Here is a 23,980-nt window from a genome sequence, read left to right on the forward strand (position 1 = left end):
ATCCCTGGCACTGAGAAAGAAGAAGAGAAAGAATAAAAAAGCTAAGGATGCAGTAGCAGAGAAATTATAGATTTCAAAAGGAAATATAACCATGTTTGCTCTTTTGTGAAAAAGACAAAAAAATTATTATTATTTTCATCTATGATATCTGCCCTGAATCTATCAAGTCAAAAGGGTCTGTCATTACACAGAAGTAGTTTGTTCTCAGGAGATTCACTGATGAAAGTATTTCTATAAACAAGGGACATATGCAGACAATGGGTATGGTAGTATAGAAAACTCATGACTACTTGGAGAAAAATAGATTTTAGATTTAGATTCTGTCATAGTTTAGTGTTTGTTTTTTTTGTTTTGTTTTGTTTTGTTTTTTTTGATACAGGGTCTTGCTATGTTACCCAGGCTGACACTGAACTATTGAGCTCAAGCAATCCTCTTGCTTCAGCCTGTCTACAGACGTATGCCACTATGCCCAGTTTGTCTGCCATAGTTTAGATCCGGAATGTCCTTGGAAGGTGCAGGGATTAAAGGTTTGGTCCTCATCTTGGCACTACTGAGAAATAGTGGAAACTTCAAGAGATGGAGCCGAGTAGGAGACTTTAGATCACTGGAGGCATGGTCTCAAAAGGGTGATGAGACCCCAGGCCCTTCATCTTCCCTCTTTGGTGACTAGCCATGAGGTGAATAGTTTTGCTCTGTGATGTGCTACTGCTGTGACGTGTTGCCTCGACACAGGCCCAAAAGCAAGGGGATCAACTGATGATGGACTGGAACTTCCAAAACTGAGTGCCCAAATCACCATTTTCTCTTTTAAGTTAATTACTCAGGAGACTACAGTAATGGAAAATTGACTAATACTAAGTCATTTTTCTCCCCTATTTTTTGTTGTATTTTTCTGGTTATTAAGTCATTTTATTCTTCATAATAAAAGCTGTGAAAGAAGGTGTCAAAAGTGAGACAAAGCATAAACTAGCATATTCTGCCAATGCTGACAGTTCAAATTATTTGGCTGGAGGAGAAAATTTTAACTATGGCTCATATAAAACTTTCAGATATTCTTCATGCTTTATACAACAAGGGACTAAGAACAAGAGGAACTTGAGATAAGCAATCATACTAAAATACTATCATCTAAAGAATTAAAACTTAGAGCAGAGTTTGTTACACTGATGTGAGTATAGTGAAAATCAGGCAAGTTTTACTTTTTTATATCAAAACAGGACTGTTCCCAAAAAGAGGCATTTAGAAATAAGATCATAAAACATATAGCTCAAATAACAAGAAAAGGAAAAATTTCCTATATAGGATTAAAAGAATAAAGAAAAAGAATTGATTAGTGATGAGAGAAACTTGGTTTAAGTTTCATTTTATAGAGAAGTGTATGCATGGTTTGGGTACATTGATATATGTCTCTCTCAGAGACTTGTTCTCATAGATTGACAAAGGGAAAAAATTCTTCGTCCCTGATTTTCATATATATATATATATATATATATTTTTTTTTTTACTTATTTATATGTGGTGCTGAGAATCAAACCCAGTGCCTCACACATGCTAGCTACACTCTACCACTGAGCCACAGCCCCAGCCTCTGAATTTTTAAGAATGATTTTTATGCTAGATGTGGAGGTGGTTGCCTGTAATCCCAGCAATTTGGAAGGCTATAGCAGGAGGATCCCAAGTTTGAGGCCAGCCTTTGCAACTTAGTAAGACCTTGTCTTAAAATAAAAAATAAAAGGTTGGGGTTATAACTCAGTGGTAGAGTGCTTACCTAGCACGTGTGAGGCACTGGGTTTGATTTAATGCACCACATAAAAATAAAGGTACTGTGTCCATCTACAACTAAAAATATTTTTTAAAAAACTTTAAAAATAAATAAATAAAAAATAGGGTCTGGGGATATAGCTCAGTGGTAAAGTGCCCCTGGGTTCAATCCCCAGTACCAAAGGTTGGGGAGGGGGGAAGACTTATGCGGTATTATATTTTATCTGTATTTACAGAGAGGAAAACAGACATAAACGTATTGTATTTTTACACATATTATACCAGTTAATCTTCATAATAACTTCATGAATACGGATAGAAAAATGAAACAGAGAAATAAAGAACCCTCCCAAAGTAACACTGCCTATGAATGATAAATAAACTCAGGATATTTTTAATTTAAAGCTGATACATATTTTGTGTACTTTGCTATGTTGCTTAAGTCATGACAGATGTTTTATCATTTAAAAAAAATTTGTTTTAGGTTCTAGCTCTGTTGCTCAGGCTGGTCTCAAATTCATAGGCTCAAGCAATCTTCCTGTTCCAGTCTCCCAAGTAACTGGGACTACGGGATGGGTGCCACTGTGCCCAGATTATGACAGAGGTATTCATATCTACTTGCCTGAATGTTAATGTCTGCCCACAGATATAGGTTGGAGCGCTGGAGTAGAGAACACCTGAGGATTCAGAATCATTCCGGAGTGCTATATTTCTTCGACTGCTCAGACTGTATCCCTCAAAGCCAGTTGTCCACTCTATTTTAAAAGCAAAGATATTGAAAATTATTAGATTCCTATTCAAGGAAAACTTTAATACAGACACATTAGATAGAGTTTAGAAGTGAAATTGACTACTTATAGAGGTCATGGACAAACTTACTAAGATAAAGGGTTCAGTAATAGGGTATCAAGGTCACTCTCACAAATCACAAAAAGATTTCAGTACATTTCTATGCAATTTTGGTATGGCATCAATTAAGTGTTATCTCCTAGTTAATAAAAATCTGGTTTGGTGGAGCATGCCTGCAATCCCAGCAACTCCAAGGCTGAGGCAGAAGGATTACAAGTTCAAAGTCAGCTCCAAACTTAGTAGGACCCTGTCTCAAAAAAAAAAAAAAACATAAAAAGGGCTGGGGATATAGCCCTGGGTTCAATCCCCAGTACCAACAACAACAACAACAACAACAACAACAACAACAAAATCATGGTATCATGGTTAAAGTTTAACTGTTTGAGCTTATTCCAACCTGATTGATTAATAGGGGCTTGGAATGTAGCTCAATGGTAGAGTGCATGGTTTGCATGAGCAATGCCTAGTATGACATTAAAAAAAGAACACTGGGCTGGGGATATAGCTCAGTTGGTAGAGTGCTTGTCTAGCATGCACAAGGCCCTGGGTTCAATTCCCAGCACCACCAAAAAAAAAAAAAAAAAAAAAAAAAGAACACTGCCAGGCACAAGAGTGCATGCCTATAATTCCAGCTACTGGGGAGAGAGGCAGGAGGACTGCAAACTTCAAGGTCAGCCTGAACAACTTAGCAAGACCCTGTGTCAAAACAAAATCAAAAAGAGTGGGGTATAACTCAGTGGTTGAGCACTTGCCTGGTATGGGTGAGGCCCTGGATGCAATCCCCAATACAAAAAAAAAAAATAATAATAAACTCCACCTAATTAAAAAATGAGTAGATGGCCAGATGTGTGGCACATGCCTGTGGTCCCAGCTACTCAGGCAGATGAGGCAGGAGAATTCTAAAACCCAGGAGTTCAAGTCCAGTCTGGGTAACATATAGAAACCCTGTCTTCTATTTAAAAAAAAAAAAGAGGAATATGTCTGAGACTGTCTTTAGAAATAGTAAAGGAGAAGAGAGACTAATTTCAAATTATAAGACTTAAGAAAATGCCTCTGCCCAGATATTTATTGAATGTTTGGAAAAATTTGTGTCCTATGCCATATTTTCAATCTTTGATTTTAGATGATGATAAGAATATGTCTAGCATTAGACACAAGAACTGATGAGAACAAAATTTACATTAAGTAATTTGAATAAAAGACGTTTCATGCTGTTCTCATCACTTTAGGATTTATCTTTAGAAAAAAGGTTGTCAGTAGGTTGTCCTTAGCACAGAATGTAACTGTTCCTACATGCAGTTAAGCCTTAGGGCTGAGACAGTAACGGCATACCATGAGGCACCAAAGTAGAATGACCTATTTGGGGGACACTCCATGGACTCCACTCCTGTCGGCCATCTCCTCGGGCGCAGACTCGGAACTGATAATCAACATTGGGGTCTATATGCAATACTATGAATTCAGTTTCAGAACCTACATATACATCTTCAAAGTGATTTGAAGAGCATTTACGGAACTGAAGCCTGTAATCTTGGGCTGTGAAGTCGTCATCCACCTAGGAAGAAAGGTTTTATGTTAGGAGAAAAGCAGGAAACAAATGGGGACATTCTGGACCAAGCACGCAGATTCATGTACTAGATATGGGCTATTCTAGGGAAGGCCATAGGAAATATGTCATCACTATTTACTTTCTTTTTTTATTGACCCAAGTGTTTAATACTTCCCAGTATGACATAAAAAAAAATTCCGGTTTCTTAAAGAAATGACATGTTTTTCTAAACAATAATGCCATAGTAAAACATTCAGAATTCATGAAAAGGTATTCTACAACTATGTATCACTAATATAATAAAGAATTAATATCCAGAATGTATAATCCTAAAATAAATAGGATAAAAAAGGGCAAAAGATATGAATAAGTTAGACTAAGAAATATAAATCTCCAAGAGCAGGGTACAGTGGCACAAGCCTATAATCCCAGTGGCTTGGGAGGCTGAGGCAGGAGGAACCCAGGTTTGAAGACAGTTTCTGCAACTCAGTGAGGTTGTAAGCAACCTAGTGAGACCCTGTCTCTAAATAAAAAATAAAAAGTGCTGGGGATATGGCTCAGTGGTTAAGCACCCTTGGGTTCAATCTCCAGTACTCTCACCAAAAAAAAAGAAAGAAAGAAAAAGAAAAGAAAAAAAAAGGAAAAAGAAATATAAATCGCAAGTTAGGCATGGTGGCACATGCCTGCCGTCCCAACAGCTCAGGAAGCTAAGGCAGGAAGATGTCAAGTTACGGGACAGCTTCGACAACTTAGCAAAACCCTTAGCAACTTAGCAAGACCCTGTCTCAAAATAAAAAGTAAAAGGGCTGGGGATGTAGCTCAGTGGTAAAGTGTCCCTGGGCTTAATCCCCAGTAAAAAAAAGAGAAAGAGAGAGAGAGAGAGAGGGGGTGGGGAGAGAGAGAGAGAGAAAGAGAGAGAGAGGAGGAAGAAGAAGAAGAAGAAGAAGGAGGAGGAGGAGGAGGAGGAGGAGAAGAGAAGAAGAAAAGAAGAAGAAAAAGAAAGAAGTATGAACAGCCAAGAGAAAACAAAAATATTCAACCTAATTCGTAATATGGAAATGCAATGAAAAACCATAATGAATATCATTTTGGCAAAAATATAAAATCTGACAACACCAAGTATTGGTGAAGATGTTGAATAACATTTTTATATATAGTAGTGAAAGGCAAAACTCACACAATCATTTTGGAAAAAGACCTGGTATTATCTAAGAGCATATAAATTCAATACTCTTAAAATCTCATCCTGTTACAGCTAGATATATTTCAGAAAAAAACCCTTATGCCTGTGTGCAAGGAAACATGAATAAGAATGCTTATGGTAAAACACAAAAACTGAAATGCTACTTGACTGACCAGCAAAATAATAAAAATGAAATAATATTCCTCAGGGTTTTTTGTTTTGTTGGTGGTGGTAGTGATGGACAATGTGAGCAATAACAGAATTCTTTACCAACAAAAGCATCTCTACTTCTTTCTTCTATACTAAAGCTCACTTTAAAAAATCCATTTAATCCAGGGGCAGTGGCACACACCCATAATCCCAGCGGCTTGGGGCTAAGGCAGGAGGATCATGAGTATAAGGCCAGCCTCAGCAAAAGTGAGATACTAAGCAACTCAGTGAGACCCTGTCTCTAAATAAAATACAAAATAGGGCTGGGGAAGTGGCTCAGTGGTCAAATGTCCCTGAGTTCAATCCATTTTTAAGAAAATACCTTCCCAAGTGTGACATATGATAGAGCATATAATTATTTGCTTTTTATACATATTGAACACATACCTTTTAATTACAGTATCTAGATCAATTATATTTAAATTAATTATTGATATTGTTGAAAAAAATCTGACATGAAGGTCAGTGGAAAATTGGGTAAATGATAGGTTTGATGATGTAATATTTTAGAAAATGGGTTGAATGGTCCTGCTGTCAGTCAGAGAGAAGCTTGTTGGAATGCTTATCTTTTTTAAAGATGTTGATAGACCTTTATTTTATTCATTTATTTATATGTGGTGCTGAGAATCGAACCCAGGGCCTCACACATGCTAGGCAAGTGTTCTACCACTGAGCCACAACCCCAGCCCTATTGGAATGCTTTTGTTGCAATAGTTTGTTCTCTCATTTATAATATTGTACACAGTAACAGATTTATTTTATTGTTTGTTAACAATTTAATTTTGCAAATAAAAAATAACATATATATGCATGTGTGTGTGTATATTATACCATTGGCAATATTTTAGGTATTAGTTTATGGTTTTAATGTGAAATTCTCTAACAACAAAAAATGCTGAGTATTTTTTCATATGCTTATTTACCTTTTCAATGAAATACTTGTTTATGTGTTTTGTTAATTTTTAATTGCATTATTTGATGATTGTTGAGTTTTCCAGTCTTTGTATATTTTGTAAACAAGTGTGTATATTGCAAAAAATAAATAAACAACCACAACAAAAAAGAAAACACCGTCCAGAAGCTAAGCATTCACCTCTGAGTGATGTACTTCTCAACAGTCAACATCCTATATAGTATGGCTAATTTTGATGTTATTTATACTTAAAATATGGTAATTAAAACACACAATATGGGCTGGGGATATAGCTCAGTTGGTAGAGTGCCTGCCTCGCAAGCACAAGGCCCTGGGTTCAATCCCCAGCACTGCAAAACACACACACACACACACACACACACACACACACACACACACAATATGACAATAAACAAAATTCTGGGCAATGCTGAGAGTGTAAGGAGCTATACTTTAGAAATCTTATTTCAAGTCAAGCATGGTGGTACATGCCTATAATCCCAGTGACTAGGTAGGTTGAGGCAGGAGGATTGTGAGATCGAAGCCTGCCTCAGTAGCTTAGTGAGGTCCTAGGTAACTTGGAGAACCCCTGTCTCAAAATAAATGAAATAAAAAGGGTTGGGGATGTGGCTCAGTAGTTAAAAGGTCAATCCCCAGTACCCCAAAATCCCCCCCCACAAAAAAAAGACAAATCTTATTTTAAAGGTATTAGTTCAAAGCTGAACAATAACATTAAGTCAATATTCACTGTCATCTTTTGGCTTTTCCAATAAATAGAAAATGGAGAAATTCTCAATTCACAGAGAGTCAAGTCCTCAAAAATATATGTTAAGAAATAATGTTGGCCAGGCTCGGTGGTGCACACCTGTAATCCCAGCAGCCTGGGAGGCTGAGGCAGGAGGATCGTGAGTTCAAAGCTAGCCTCAGCAACTTAGTGAGGCCCTAAGCAATTGTTCAAGACTCTGTCTCTAAATAAAATGTAAAAAAAAGGTCTGGGGATATGGCTTGGTGGTTAAGGCCCCTGGGTTCAATCCTTGCTACAAAAAAAAAAAAAAAAAAAAAAAAAGAAGAAGAAGAAGAAGAAGAAGAGGAGGAGGAGGAGAAAGAGGAGGAGGAGGAGGAGGAGGAGAAAAGGAAGAAGAAGAACATCGTTCAGTAGAATGAATGTGACATAACTTTTCCATGTTCATATATGAATATACCCCCAGTGAAACTCCACATCATGTACATCCACAAGAATGGGATCCTAATTAGAATAAGTTATACTCCATGTATGTGTAATATGTCAAAATACACTCTACTGTCATGTACATCTAAAAAGAACAAAAACAAAACAAAACAAATTACAATGTTGGGATAGATTTTAAAAAGTATCTTCAAGGGGCTGGTGATGTAGCCCAAGGGCAGAGCATTTTCCTAGCATGCATGAAGTCATGGGTTCCCATCCCTAGCAACACATACACATACAAAAGTACCTTTAAAACTATTTCAAACTGTAGAATCACTTCCTTTCATGTTCACAGTGACTTTATCTTAATTGTAAAGCAAAAGGGATTTTTGTTTAGAAAGAGAAGAAAATATTTAAAGGTAGTTTAAGGAAAAAACTTTAGCATCCACAATCTCAAATCTATAATGTTGAAGCCACTTCGGCAATTCTGAATTACATACCTTACACCACCGTACTATGATGCCTCCAGGTTTCTCTATTAGTTCTTCTATCTGCACTGGTGGGCGAGATGCTACTGTTCCATGCTTAAAAATGTGATCTTTAACTATGTTAAGAATTGAATCATCCAACTGAGCAGATAAACAAGGCACATCAACCAGTAAAGGCACTTCTGGTAAGCTGAGGAAACAAAGCTTACATGTTTATGAGGCTTTTAACTTAAATTAAAAATAAAATAGAGTTAAAAATACAAGGAATATTTTAGGTCAGTAACATCCTAGAAGGGTCCTGAAGTCCTCAGTAAATAATTCTTGTGACAGTGGGGGACTTTGTGGTGAAGACCTTTAGTCTTCATAAAGATTACATAACAATTCTCTTCTCAAATAAATATGAGCAAAAAGAAAACTGGTAGGATCACAACTGTCAATTTTATACCGAAAGATCCACTTTACTCGATTTCAGTGATACATTCAGAATCCTGCCACCACAGGGTTCATGCTAATTTTCTCTGTATTATTCCAATTTTAGTGTATATGCTGCTTAAAGTAAGAACTCAACAATTCTCTTCACAACTGAAAATGAAAAAAAAAAAATCTATAGTATTATGAGGCTAAAGATTTATAATCACGACTATTTCATACTAATACTAATGATGATGAGCAGTGAAGCCTTGAGAACTATATTCTCTATCTCCCTTAATCAGAATCTTTAACAGGGGGGCAAAAGGAGACATAATTTAAACGCTTAAAAGTAAGACCAGGGGCCTAGCATGTGTGAGGCACTGGGTTTGATTCTCAGTACCACATAAAAATAAATGAATAAAATAAAAAGGTCTGTGAACATCTTAAAAAAAAAAAAAAATGTAAGTCCAGCTGGATGCAATACACCACACCTATAATCCCAGCTACTACAGAAGGCAAGAGGTTGGCAAGTTCAAGGTCAGTCTGGCCAATTTAGGGAGGCCTTGTCTCAAAATTTTAAAAATAAAAAATGGCTGAAGTGGTAGCTCCAAGGGTAGAGTACTTGCCTGGCATGTGTGAGGCCCGAAAAAATATCCCCAGTGCCACAAAAAGGAAAACAAAAAAGTTGGAATGTCAAAATCTGTTTTACCTGTCCAACTGAATGTGTGAGGCCTTTTTGGTAAAACTCCACAGTTTCTCATTCTGTTCTTCTATACCACCAAGAATGGCAATCTCACCTATGATTAAGAGTAAAAGAAAAATGGTCACACTATAGTCAACACAACTAGTATCTAAATGGGTTTCCAGTTTTCTTGCAAACAATTCCTAAGTGACACCACAGTCAAATTCCCAAGATGTAAAAGTAGAAACTATTTAATAAGTGACTTTATTGGTAAGCCCAAGAAGGGAAAATGGCAACATTTTGCCAGAGATGAAAGATTCTGCTCTAAAAAATCAAAATTGGTTACCAATTTTACACAAAGCAGCAGGCTCAGGGTCTTCTGCCCATCTCTTCTAAAGAATCTCAGTAGGTCAGAAATCACACAACTGAACAACAAAAATGCTATAACAAGTGTAAGAAAATGATGGTTCCACAGTTGAAGGACACTGCCAGAACTTTTTTCCATCTGAAAGAGCCCTGGAGTTACTCAAGTTTTTTTGGACCACCAGAACTCCTTGACCAAAAGAAAAACAAAGACATTGAATACTGCCTCAAAATCCTCCAAATTTCATAAATAAGTATTTATCCCTTGGGAGAAAAAGTCTGAAATGAAAAATATTTCTGCAGTATAAGAAAAAAAAATCGAGTGTCAAATGCTATAACAAACATGTTATGTGCCTCAAAGGATTTTTTTCTAAAATGAAAACATTTTTCAGTCTTTGGGGCAATGGGTGCACATCCCTGACCTGTGCTGACCTGTTTCTGGGTTTGTTTCCAAATACAAAGCCTCTGGGAAAAGACAGTCTGTGTGTTCCTGCTGGAAAGAATTTTCTCAAAGGCACTGTTAAGGTCAGTGAAAAGTAAACACTTCTCATTGAAGAAAAGATAAAACTATTATTAGTGTGTAAAGATAACACTAGTACCATGTTTTAAGTAGGAAAATAGGATTAATTTTCAGTTCCAGGCTTGTGAGCTATGCAGACTTTTTATCTTATGCCACTCACAGTACTTACTCTGTGAAAAAGTTAAGAGTTCAGTTTCATTTGGTGGCTTCTTTTTCCCAATTGTCCTTTAAATGCTGGCATCCCTTAGTGTTCTACCCTCTGTCACTTACTTTTCCCATGATATAATATCTCTTGATGATTTTACTTATTCCCAGACTCAGATTTGATATATATTAATCAACTGCCACACTGACATCTCCAGCATGAGCTCTCTCCTAAGCATTATACCCACATTTTCATGTTAAATACATCAAATTCAACTCAAAACCAAATGCCTAAGTACCCACTAAAGGTCTCCCCCTCCCCCTTTACTTCCTATGTCAGTAAATAGTACCACCACTCACCCAATCATCCAAAACTAGGTTGGTTTGGTCATCTCTAATCCTTCCCTTTTTCTTCCTCCATCCATTATCTAGGTAATCCCCCAAAATCAACAGTTGCTGATCAATAATCTCAATTCTATCTCAAAAAAAAAAAAAAAAAAAAAAAAAAAGAAAAGAAAAGAAAAAAAAACAACTCTTTAAAATCAGTCCTGTCTCATCTTCACTTGACAGTCTTTGCCATTTTTCACCTGGATAATTTCTACAACTTTCTAATCAGTCTCTTCTGCCTCTAGTCTTACCACCTATAATCCAATCTCCAAACTGTAGACAGGGTCATTTAAAAAAATGTAATTCTGACTGTGACTCTGCTACTTAAAATACTTCAATAAATCCTTAACCTTTGAATATGCCATTCACTCCACTCCAGACATTACTTCTGCATGAAATCATAGTTACCTCTGTTTTTCCTTGTCTACTTGATGAATTTCCTCCAGCCTCTGCAATGGCTACAAAAATCTACCCTCTACTTTTCCAGAGAGACTGAAGCACTTTGTCCTCCCTGCTCCAATAAGATCTTCCATCTCTCTAGGCTTGTATGTCTCTCCCACTGGGCTGTGAACCCCAAAGAACATTTAATGTACCTGACAAAGAAGAGGGCAGCACACACCTGTAATCCCACTGACAACTCACAACTTCAAGGCCAGCCCCAGCAACTTAGTGAGACCCTGTCCCAAAATAAAAACTAAAAAAGACTGGGGATGAGGGTTTGACTCCCAGTATTAAAAAACAAAAACAAAAACAAAAAACTTGACAAAGACCTATGTTGAAGGCAGGAAGGTCAACATGAAGGAAAGAAGATAAGATCTGGCCATGACTTAAAAAAACTGGCTAAAGACAGAAATATAACAACTAAATTTCATGAGTCAACATTAACCATATTTTTTAACCTTCTAAAAGGGCTAATGGATTTAAATTCTATAAACCTTGAAAGAGATTCAAAATTACTTTAAAATTATGATAACAATGAAACAGATACTATTATCATAGAACTATTGAAACAAATCATTCACTCCTTGTTTCAATACTTCAATTACACTTACCTGGGAATACCTCACAGTATCTTTTTTTTTTTTTTTAATTTACTTATTTTGATTCATTGTAAACAAATGGGGTAAAACTTATTTCTCTGGTTGTACATGAAACAGAGTCATACCATTTCTGTAATCATACATGTACATAGGGTGATGTTTGTCTCACAGTATCTTTAATTCTATATTACAAACTGTCAAGGTAGAAATATCCCAAGTACCCCACAGATAACAAGAATCCTCTGGTATCCTGAGAAATCAGTCAAACATCAATCTCAATGAACCACATTAAATTTGCTTCTTGGACTCTCACCTTCTCGGACTATGTCCTCTGCAGTGTTAACTCCATGTTCAATGAGCTTCTGGCAGTCATCTAGTGGTTTAATAGTCTCCTGTTCAATGGTGTCCACCTCTTGCAAAAGGGTCACCAATCGTTCATCGAGGAGTTTCCCAAGGGTGCCCTTTAAATCACTAAAATGCTGTTTGAGGACATCCCTTGTCTGTGATGCACTCTCTTTGATCTGAAAAGAAATAACATAAAAATTCAAAATCTAAATTTCTAGAAAAAGTCTAATCACAGACTTCATTCATAATTATCTAAAGTTACCATAGAGCTATCATCTTTGGTTCTTTAAAATTTTTAATTAAAAATATATACACTTGGGCTGGGGTTGTGGCTCAGTGGTAGAGTGCTTGCCTAGCATGTGTGAGGCACTGGGTTCAATTCTCAGCACTGCACATAAATAAATAAATAAAATAAAGGTCTATCGACAACTAAATATATATATATATATACACACACACACACACACAAATACACACACAAACACACAAATACTATATATATATGCTTAAGATAGAAAGTGTAATGTTTTGATATACATAACATAGAAAACTGATATTACAATTAACCTAATTAATATATCCATCTTGTCATAGGTTACCTTTTTGTAGGTGATGAGAACACTTAAGAGCTCTCTTAGCAATTTCCAAATATACAATATAGTATCATTAACTATAGTCTCCATCCTGTACATTATTAGATCTGTAGAATCTATTCATATATGACTGAAATTTTGTACCCTGTAACCAATATCCCTTTCTACCCCATCCCTGGTAACCACTCTATTCTAGGCATTTGTTTTTTTTTAAGATTCCACATATAATGAAATCATGTAGTTTTTTTTTTTTTCCCCCTGTGTCAGGCTTATTTCACTTAGCATAATGTCCTCCAGGTTCATCCATGCTGTTGTTGTAAATGGCAATATTTCCTTCTTTTTAAAAGTTGAATAATATTCTATTATATATGCATATATTTTCCATTATTGCTAAACCAAATGTAATTCATTTATACAAACTTACAGAATTTCATAAAATTGAGTCACATCAGAAAGGGTTCAATTTCTGGTTCCATCATTCACAAATATGTCAATTTCTTATTTGTCAAAAGAATATAATAATAATTTCATGGAGTTGCTGGGAAGATTAATTAAAATAATCTACGTACTGAACTTGGTAAAATAACTAGCACATTGTTGTTCTCAATCAATAAGCATTAGGAATTATTATTTACCCCAGGTAGTTTTGGGAAATAGCATACATTTCAGTACAAAAAATTAATTACTAGGAGATTAAAATTCAATTTAATGAAAAGAAGTAACAAAACAGATTAGGAAGCCACAACACACACAAACACACACACAAATCACCTCATGAATAAAATGCACTCCTTATGCTAAAAGAAAAAAAAGATTTTACTTATAATCCAAAGGAGACTCATAATTGGGACAATGACTTAATTGTTCTTGAGTTATGAGAGGTTTATGGACTCTCTTCCCAGAAAAATGAATAATCTGTACCCTAAAAAAAATTCAAGTTTATAAATTCCTCAGATCCAAATCATGGCTTGCTTAGAGTAGCAATTATGAAACTTTCTTTGCAGAAAAATCATGTAGGCTGCTTCTTATAATTCAAATTGTAGTGTTCCATCTCAAACTAGAAGCTTCGAGGAAGAGCTACAGGAGTGTATGGATGGAGTTCTCATTTTTCACAAGCATACCTGTGATTCTGCTGGCTACACTTTGAGAAACACTGCCCTTAGTCCATAGAGCTGAGATTTAGAACACCAGTTTGAGAAGATAGGACAGAAAAATTGTTATATCTCTCGCATATTTTGAAAACAAACAAGTTGGCCAGGAATGGTGCACACACCTGTAATTCAATCTACTCAGGAGGTTGAGGAGGATCACAAGTTCAAAGCCAGGCTCAGTACTTGCCTTAAACAACTTAGCAAGACCCTGTCCCAAAATAAAAAATAAAAGGACTGTGGATGTGGCTCAGAGGTTAAGTGCCCCTGGATTTAATCCCAGTACCAAAAAAAAAAAAAAAAAAGAGGCCTGGGAGTATAGTTCAGTGGTAAGGTACCCTAGTACTGAAACAAACGAACAAAAAGCAGGTACCAGTTTTTTAAAAAGAAGGAACACAATTCAGATAATAATATTTTTTTCTTCTTAGAGCAATTCTAACTCAGCTAAATTTTAAAACAAACACAAGAGCTGGGACATGGCTCAGTAGTAGAAGGCTTGCCTAGCATGCACAGGTCCCTAAGTGCTACCTCAGTGCTGCAAAAATAATAAATAAATAAGCACATACATACTCTTCTTTGCAAATATTATATTAGTCTCATATAAAATTATGTTTTTACCACCTAAATCCTTTTGCTAACTTTCTCTGAGTGAGAGTTTGAAATACAAGAAAAATCTACCAAGAAACAACATACCAGAATATGGATAAAAGATAATATTTCAACAATTAATAAAGAAATTTAGAAAGTTTTCTATATACTCTTTTTTTTTTTTTTTTTTTTTGAGTTCTCTGATTATATATAGGATTTTCCTGGGAAGAAATATGTAGGTTCCCAGGAAAGCTTTTTGAAAATCAAACCCCATTGTCAATCATTTGATATTTGGGTTTCAGAATGTTTCTTATATACTCTCTTAATAGCAAACATAAAAAGCAGAAGACACAAATAGTAATCTGTGTGACTTGGGAGGCTGAGGTTAAAGAATCACAAGTTTGATGCCAGCCTCAGCAACTTAGAGAGACCCTGTCTCCACATAATATGTAAAAGGGGCTGGAGACACCTGGAGTGATGGTGCACACCTGTAATCCTCCTAGCAGCCTGGGAGGCTGAGGCAGGAGGATCTTGAGTTCAAAGTCTCAGCAACTTAGGGAGGCCCTAAGCAACTCAGTGAGACCCTGCCTCTAACTAAAATATAAAAAAGGGCTGGGGATGTGGTTCAGTGGTTAAGTGCTCCTGAGTTCAATCCCTGGTACCAAAAAAAAAAAAAAAAAAAAAAGAAAAGAAAAAGAAAAAGAAAAGAAAAAATCCAAAGACACTATTGTTTTCAAGCAATGCTCATAACAAGTTAAAACAAAAACGCCCATGCCCAAGAACTGAAACACAGAAAGAAGGAGCAGTTTCATTTGCTGAGTGGATCATATAAGCAATTTTTTCTCCTTTGGACATTATTAATATAATTATATTTTATAGTAACTAAAAGAATTTCTTATATCAAAAATAAATACAGAAATCCTAATCTAAGTTTAATTGTTAACTACAGAACTATGAAACAAATCCAAGTCCAAGAAAAAAAAAGGCCATAAACGCAAAATGTATTTGTGTTGGTATATCACTCAACTCTGGGATCTTTGAAAATCAGGCCTCCATCATATAGTATGTGACAAATAAATGTTGAATAAAAATAAAGTCAATTTTGGGTGCTTCAAATAACATTTTGAAAGAACCAGGGAGAGAAGGCTTTGTGGTTTTGATATATCACCTAGAATATTGTTAGAATGCAAAATCTTAGATTCCATCCAGAAGTACTGAATCAGAATCTGTGTTTTGAACAAGGCCTCATGTGATTTGTATACACAATGCAGATAGCAGAATAAATGAAGGCAGCATGTCAGAACACTGTAATACATCTCAAATGCCTACCACCAAGAGGAAATACTGCAGTTGAGCACTATACCAAGGATCTGTCTCACTCTCTAACGGATACGGCACACACAGGAAGTGCACTAGTTAGGTAAAGTCAATTTCCTCTTTAGAAAGAATTCAAAAGCTCCTTCAGCAGTTGCAGACCCTATGTTTTGTTTTTGTTTCAGAACCTAAGAAAAAAAAGGAAGTAAGTCAACACAAAACAGCGAGAGAACTATGAAAGGGAGAATTCATTTCCAAACCCACCTCTTGGGCTCTGATTATAAATTTGGTCCCTTTTGTCCAACCATTTGCATTTCAAACTTGATACTGCTTTGGGATCTATCTCTTCTCCCAGGAATACTAATTGAATCAAGTTCATTTGCTTGGCTTTATGAAACTAATTTAGAAATGGAAACTTCATTGCTGAATAAATTTCCTCATATTTGACATGGTATCAGTGGTCTACCGTGTTCAGTTAACTCATTAAATCTTCACAACTCTGAGAGGTGGATGTGCATTGTTTACCACTGAACTCTAGTATGCCAGCCTGACTTTCAAGAACCATTCTCTTTCTACTACACCAAGTTATTTGGTATTTACAGACCCCTATTTTAAAGAGTTCCCAGGAAAAACTGTAAATTATGTATTGGCTATAAACACTTCTTCTTTTTTTTTTTTTTTTTATCTGAAACAAATTTATTAGAAACATCTCAGAAGAATGGGAGAAAGGAGAGAGAGGGGCAGGGCAGGTGAAGTGTCCCGGGCAGAACAGTCTCTGGTGTCTTTGGCAGGTGGGGGCAGAGGGGACTCATGCTGGGCGCTGGTTCTGTGTGGCTCAGCTCTCCACTTGCTCATTGCCACGCTGTCTATGGGTCTGGAGCGTCTCTTCTCTCTGCCATTGGAACAACCGTATTGGTGGCACGTGGCAAGCAGCAGCAGAGTTTTCAGACACAGGTGGCGATCCTCCCACCAGCTTCCTATTGTCTGTGGATGAATCTTGGGAGGAGTTTCTGTGCCCTCTTCCCAGCAGCCTAAGTAGCGTCCTCCAGCGTTTGGGCAAGTAGGACACAGAGTCTGAGTGGGCGGCTCTGCTGGGAGTGGGGTCCTTTGGAGGCAGGAGGCCGAGAGGAATAGCAGGCAGGCTGGCCCTTCTGGGGGTCTCTGGTGTGGGCTGTTTGTCCTCCTTGGGTAACTGAGGCTCACAGGGCGAGGGGAAGAGGTGAAGAGCAGGCTCACTCTTGCTCCTCCTTGGAAGGCCAGGGAAAGCAGGAAGATGGGTGACACGTAGGTGGGGCACAAACCTGGGAGGCACAGGCTTCCTCAGGAATACGCACCCCACCCCCTGCCTTTTCTGGTGCTGGACAATCAGGTAGGTGGCCATGGGCGCATCAAACTTTCTTTGAAGCAGTGATAACCAGGTTTGGTATGGATCCAAACCCATGTCCAGCAGGAACGTCAGGATTTCGGGGTCTGGGTGTTTGGGGACTACCTCCCTCCACGGAGGGGGCGAGTCGTCCTCACCCTGCTTCAGCCACGGATGCTGGGAGATTTGCTTGGCCGTGGGCCGCTTCTTGGGCTGCACCATCAGCATGCGGCGGATGAGCCTTTGGGCTTTGACTGGCACAGACAGAGGGACGTCACCTTGCCAGGATGATGAGCTCCAGTATCTTCCTGGAGCTGGATGCCATAAACGGGAGGGTGTGTGTCAACATGAAGTAGAGAATGACCACCAGGCTCCAGATGTCCACTGGGGGACCCTCATACGCTTCCTGCACGATGGTTTCGGGGGCCAGGTATGGGACAGTACCCCAGAACCTCCTCAGCTTCTGCCCGGCCCGGAACCTGGTGGCGGCGCCAAAGTCGATGAGCTTGATGCAGCCTCTGGCGTCCAGCACGATGTTCTCTGGCTTCAGGTCCCGGTGCACAATGCCCCTGTAATGGCAGTAGCCCACGGCACACACTATCTGCCTGAAGACCCTGCGGGCCTCCTCCTCCTGCATGCCATGTGCAACGCGCATCAGTAGCTCTCCCCCACCTGCGTGCTCCATCACCATGTAGATGTGCTTCTCAGTGCTAATGACCTGAAAGAGCTGGGCCACACTGGGGTGCTACAGGTTCATCAGCACGCTGGGCTCGGAGAGGACTGGGATGTTCTCCAGCACCAGTTCCAGGACTTTCACCGCCACCTCTGCCCCTGTGGGGCAATGGCGGGCCAGGGCCACCCGGCCATAGGAGCCATGCCCAATGGTCCTCACAAACTAGTAGCGGTCCGTGAAGGCGCACTCACACCAGGTGCTGGGCCCTGGCCAGGAGGCTGACCTACTCTCACTCTCACTACTCTGGCTAAACATCCTAAGCAGGAACACCACCTAAGGATGCTAGTTAAAAAAAAAAAAAATAACAAGCCAAAACAACAAACCCAAATCAAAAACCAAAACAAGACAAAACAACAAACCCAAATCAAAGAACCAATATCCCAAGACCACAGTCACCAACCGCCAACCACCAAACACACTAACTAGCTGGGAGTCCGACAGGTCACCACCAAGAGCTTCCTGTACTTGTGGACAAAAGCCCAGCTGCAGCCCACCCTCTTATATACCTGCCCTTTCAAAATGCCTCACGATGGCTCCTTGTGAGGTCAGAGCAAGAATTGGCCAAGTCATGCCTGGCCAGAACCCCCAGTGGTCAGCTCCCTTTTGGGCCTCCAGAAGTAAGAACACTTCTTACTATAATACATATTTCTTGCCCTTATGTAAGGCATTGTGTGACAACCATCAGCCGGAAATGCTACTTCATCATTTAGGGCAAAAACAATTCTCACAGTTTGTAACAAGGTAGATTTAAGAAGAATACAAATGACACACAAGTCAAGGTCTAAAAAGGTAACTATAATACACACTGTATATATTGATTAAACATATTCTGAACTCATTTACCACTAAAACCTCTAATGTAACAAATCATTAAGACATATACAAAGTTTCTACTTCAGCTGACTCTAACTTCAAAGTAACTGTTTTAAAGTTTTAATAGGATGATAAACACACAAAACCCCATTCATCAATACTAAGCTAACCAAAGGCCTAGAGAATAATTTTACAACCCTCCAAAACAACATGACTGTCATATATTCCTCCAGAGTTTAGCTACCAAAAAGTCTTAAAACCTATGGAGGAAGTGATTTAAGATGTTTTGGTCTTAAGCCGCAATATACAATTGCTACATCAATATAATACTGTATTTCATCAAATTAAGCAACATGAAATCTATACTATCATCTCTAAAACATGAATGTGCATGACTCTACAGAAAAGAAAATTTCCAGGTTTAGTCTAAGAACTTATTTTCTCAATTGCTTGACCAATAGAAAACTAAAACCAATATAAAATTAAGAAACTGTCTTTAGAAACCATTAACTGCCAGGTGTGGTGGTGTATATCTGTAATTCCAGCAACTTGGCAGGCTATGGCAGGAGGATCACAAGTTCAAAGTCAGGCCCAGAAATTTAGTGAGGCCTTAAGCAACTTAGCAAGACCCTGTATCAAAATAAAAAGACTGTACAAAAAAGGAAAAAGAAAAAGAAAAGAAAACAACATTAGCTAATAAGAACGTACTGATAAAAAATAAAAGATGAAGTAGAGGGCTCACATGTGTGAGGCCTTGGGTTCTATTCCCAGAACTAAAAAGGGAAAAAGGGTGGAGGGAGATGTAACATAGTAACATAGTCAACTGAAATTAAAGAACCTAAATACTGTTTTTCTGTTTATATGAAATGTACATTAGTCATCTGTTTTTGCATTGACAAAGATATCAGTCATTAATAAAAACAGCAATGATAACAATACAGCAGCAGGTATCATTTGTCAAGCACCTTCGTGAGCCAGGTTCTTAAATAAACCCCTGGTTTCACTTAAACTCTATCACAGTCAGGTGTGGTGGTGCACACCTGTAATCCCAGCAGCTTGGAAGGCTGAGGCAGGAGAATCGTGAGTTCAAACCAGCTTCAGCAACTTAGTGAGGTCCTGTCTCTAAATAAGACATAAAAAAGGGCTGGGGATAAAAGAGTGGCTCAGTGGTTAAGTACCCCTGGGTTTAATTCCCAATACCAAATATAAATAAACAAACAAATAAAAAAACACACAAACAAACCCTATTGCAACCCTGTACAGAAACCATCTATGGATGAGTAACATGGGGGTCAGTGTGATGCACCTACTCACATCACTAAGTCAATGAGGTGACAAAGAATTTGAAGAATTTAAATTTGAGTCAGGTATTGACTCCTAAGCACTGCTATGTTTCCTTTTACCTTTCATATATTTAAACCTCTTTTTACCCCAGTATTGGGGACTGAACCCAGGGGTACCTTTACCATTAGGCTACATCCTCAGTCCTTTTTGAGATAAACTCTTGCTAAGTTGCTGAGGGTTGCCCAGGCTGACCTTGGACCTGTGATTCTACTGCCTCAGCCTCCTGGGTCCCTGGGTGTACCACCAGTTAGATTTTTAAAAATTCTTATTTGAAAGCTCTCAAAAAGAAAAAAAAAGTAGAGTATATGATTTAGCAGTCTGTTACGTTAATGGCCCTCAATGAACCAGTAAACACACTTCCCAGTTCCACTCATAGCCTCCTGTAGTCCTCTGCGGTGGAATCTGGGCTGGGCCTGTGATTAACAGCATAGTCACATGTGCACAGCAATGGCGTGAAACTGATGTGTGCCAGTTACAGGCCTCAGTCTTAAGAACACCTGGCAACTTCTACTCTTGTGGTTTTGCAGGTTCTGTGCCACCATGAAAGTAGTATGGCTATACTTGTAGAGAACACAAATGGAGGGACAAAAGAAAGGAGAAAGAGAGAAGAAGGGGAAATGAGGAAGGAAGGGAGAAAAGGAGAGGAAGATGTGGGAGGAAGGGAGAAAAAGAGAGTGGTGCTGAGGCCCAGCATTCCAACTGAGTCCTGCTAACACCAAGGCTCCGAACACATAAGTAAACATTCTGTCCTGGACATTCCAACCCCAGTTGCCATCTGATTGCAACCACAAAAGTGTTGCCAAGAAAACTCAGTTCTAGTCAACCTCCAGAACTGTAAGCAAATAAAATGATTGTTTTTAACCCATTAAGCTTTGGCACATTTATTTTACAGTAAGATAACTAAACCATATGATTTTTAAAAATGTTTAATTCTTGATTAAGTGCATTAACAAATTGGGTATATATGACCTTATTTGTCAGAGACAATCTAAAAAGGATGTCTGCAAACTTAAACCCACAACATTCTTGAAGGCATTCATTCACCATTTTTTGAGGTCTAGTATATGCCAGGAATTGGAATAGTAAAGATAAATAAGGCATGATCCTGACCTCAAAAATCTCTCATTTTGAGTGAAGGACAACTGTATGTACAAGTAAATATAATAAGCATTAAGTTCTTACATAAGTGGGGACAACCACAAACTGCCAACAGAGTTAAAAAAAAAATGGCATTCTGCTAGAAAATAGAGTATAAACTTAAAGAATAAGTTGCCAGTTGAAGTAGGAACTGTCACCTGGAGTAACAATATTTAGTGGATTTATTATTATGGTTATTATTAATTAAGAATGTCCCATTTCCCAGGCACTGTGCACAGCATTTTAAATATGTTTCTCATTTTAATTCCCACATTGGTCAGCTAAAGTAGGCACTATCTTTACCCTCATTTTACAATTACGGAAACTGAAGAGTTGAAAAATTATATTTCACTGGATCTCGAGGCTAAGTTGGCCCTGTTAAATAACTGCAAGTGTAAGTGATTCACTGACAGCTCTCAATAATGAAGGACTGCCTGGCTGCAGTTGGTAGCTCAGTGGTAGAGCCTAGCATGTTTGAGGAACTGGGTTCAGTCCTCAGCACCACATAAAATGAATAAATAAATAAGATAAAGGTATAAAAAAAAAAGACTGCCCTACATCTCTTTGACTTTTTTTTAAGTTGTAGACGGACATAATACCTTTTACTTAATTTGTTTGTTTGTTTATTTTTATGTGGTGCTGAGTGAGGATGGAACCCAGTGCCTCACACATGCCAGGCAAGCACTCTTCCACTGAGCCATGACGCCAGCCCTTTGTTTGGCTTTTTGAAAGACAAAATTAATCATATTTCCCAGTTTAATGGTAATAAGAATAGTTTTTATGAAAATTTTATAAATAGCACACAAGATATTTGTGTGGTGACTCCATCCCACGTCCACCTAAATTGAAATTATTTAGGTCTGCTTGCAGAGCTTTGCTTCCAGTATTTTGGGGTACCTGAGTAAATACTTTCAGCCTACCACCAACAAATGCTCCATAAGTATCTACATAATACACTCCACTTACCTCTGCATTAAAAATTATGCTACAGACGGAAAAATAGTCTTGATAAATACTGACAATGCTAGCCAAATATATATATATGTTTATATATATATATATATATGTATACACACACACACACACACACACACACACACACACATACACAAAGTTGCACATATAGAAGTCTCTCAACTTTGTAGAATAGGCGTAGGACATACCAAAATGCTTACCACAGCTGTCTGCAAATAGTAGAATTATAGATTATTTTTAAATGATTTCATTTGTTCTTGGTTTTCCCTAGATCTAGATTTAAATTATTCTTAGGACACTACAACAGGGACATTTGAAGTGCTACTGCTGTAACAAATTACATTCAAGCAGATTTTTGTACTGTTTTGAAAATGGGTAACAGAAGGGGAAGTGAGAGATAAAAGAAGCAATAATAGCCTTTTTTTCTTTGCTGAGCTACTAAGACTTCCTGTCTTGGTTTTCTGCAATAACTTACATTTTTCTTTACTGGGTTCTATATATGTCCCAGTCTTTCGTACACTTTGTTTTCAAATCCTGTGGGAATTGTGATCTATAGAGAATGTAGTATTATACATCAGGAATATCAAGAATACCAGTCTAGTGGGGTGTGGTGGTGCAAACCTGAATCCCAGGACTTGGAAGCTGAGGCAGGAGAGTTGCAAGTTCATGGTCAGCCTGGGTAATTTAGCAAGACCTTGTCTCAAAATAAAATAAAGGCTATGGACGTAGCTTAGTGGTAGAATGCTTGTCTAGTATGGGCATTACCGTAGGTTCAATCCCCAGACTATTTAAGAAACAAAACACACACATACACACACACAGAAAGTCTAGTTAGTGTAAATTTTGAATAACAAAACTTTTATTTAATTTTTTTGGTACTAGAGATTGGACCTAAGGGCACACTACCACTAAGCTACATCTCCAGTTCTTTTTTTTTTTTTTTTTTTAAATCTTGAAACAGAACCTCAATAAGTTTTTTAGAGTCTCCTTGCTAAGTTGCTGAGGTTGGCCTCAAACTTGTGATCCTCCTGCCTCAGTCTCCCAAGTAGCTGGGATTACAGGTGTGCACCATCACACCTGGCCCAAAATTAAAAATGTAAAAAAGAATAGTAGCAAAATCTTCAAAAGGTCATCAGAAATTAATTGTTAGAAAACAAACAAACAAACAAACAAAGCAAAGCAGACTGGGAAGGGTGGCATACAACTGTAATCCTGGCAGCTCAGGAGGCAGAGACAGAAGGATTGAGAGTTCAAAGCCAGCCTCAGCAACTTAGTGAGGCCGTAAGTAACTTAGCAAAACCCCATTTCTAAATAAAATATTAAAAGGGGCATGGATATGGTTCATTGGTTAAGAGCCCCTCGGTACCAATCAAACAAACAAAAGAATCCCTGGTACCAAACAAACAAACAAAAAACAAATGAAAATGCTGTGGAATACTTATTCATCAAATGGCCATGTTACAGGTATGAGGACATGTTAGACAAGTTTTGGCTTGAGAATGTCAATTATTCATTTGTATATCTCTGTACAATTATCTAACAAATGTGCAATATTGCAAATAACATTTTAACCTTGAGGATAAACCACAGCAATTTATGAAAACACAGTATAAACAACAGAAAACAGAGCTGAAATGATAATGATGTACTCTGAGGCAGTGTGCCTTTTCTTTAAAGTGCATACATATCAGGCCTAGGACCTTGCTAAAGAACAGATTCTGATTCAGTGGGTCTGGGGTGGAGCAAAAGGTTTTGAATTCTTCACAAGCTCCCAGGTGATATCACTCCTGAAGATTATGGAACACACTTGTAGCAAGGATCTAAGGGACACCACTAGCCAGAGTTGGGCCAGGCCCTAATCAAACAGCATCTCAATTATGTACCAGGATCTAACCATTTTCTTTGAGGGAGCAGATTTTGTCAATGCCAGGAAAGACAAAAACCAAAAAAACCACACTA

At 38.0% G+C, this 23,980-nt stretch overlaps 1 protein-coding gene across 1 annotated transcript in view; it reads right to left on the bottom strand.

Moving 5' to 3' along the window:
- CRLF3 (cytokine receptor like factor 3) overlaps window positions 1-23,980 on the bottom strand; it is a 46,729-nt gene that overhangs the window by 18,120 nt on the left and 4,629 nt on the right. Inside the window, 5 exon segments of the mRNA XM_079130492.1 lie at window positions 2,384-2,516; window positions 3,943-4,165; window positions 8,134-8,311; window positions 9,242-9,329; window positions 11,982-12,189. Of these exon segments, the coding sequence (XP_078986618.1) occupies window positions 2,384-2,516; window positions 3,943-4,165; window positions 8,134-8,311; window positions 9,242-9,329; window positions 11,982-12,189 (830 nt within the window).

Source organism: Sciurus vulgaris (genome assembly GCF_902686455.1).
Source record: "Sciurus vulgaris genome assembly, chromosome: 3".
In the NCBI taxonomy this organism is placed as follows: Eukaryota; Metazoa; Chordata; class Mammalia; order Rodentia; family Sciuridae; genus Sciurus; species Sciurus vulgaris.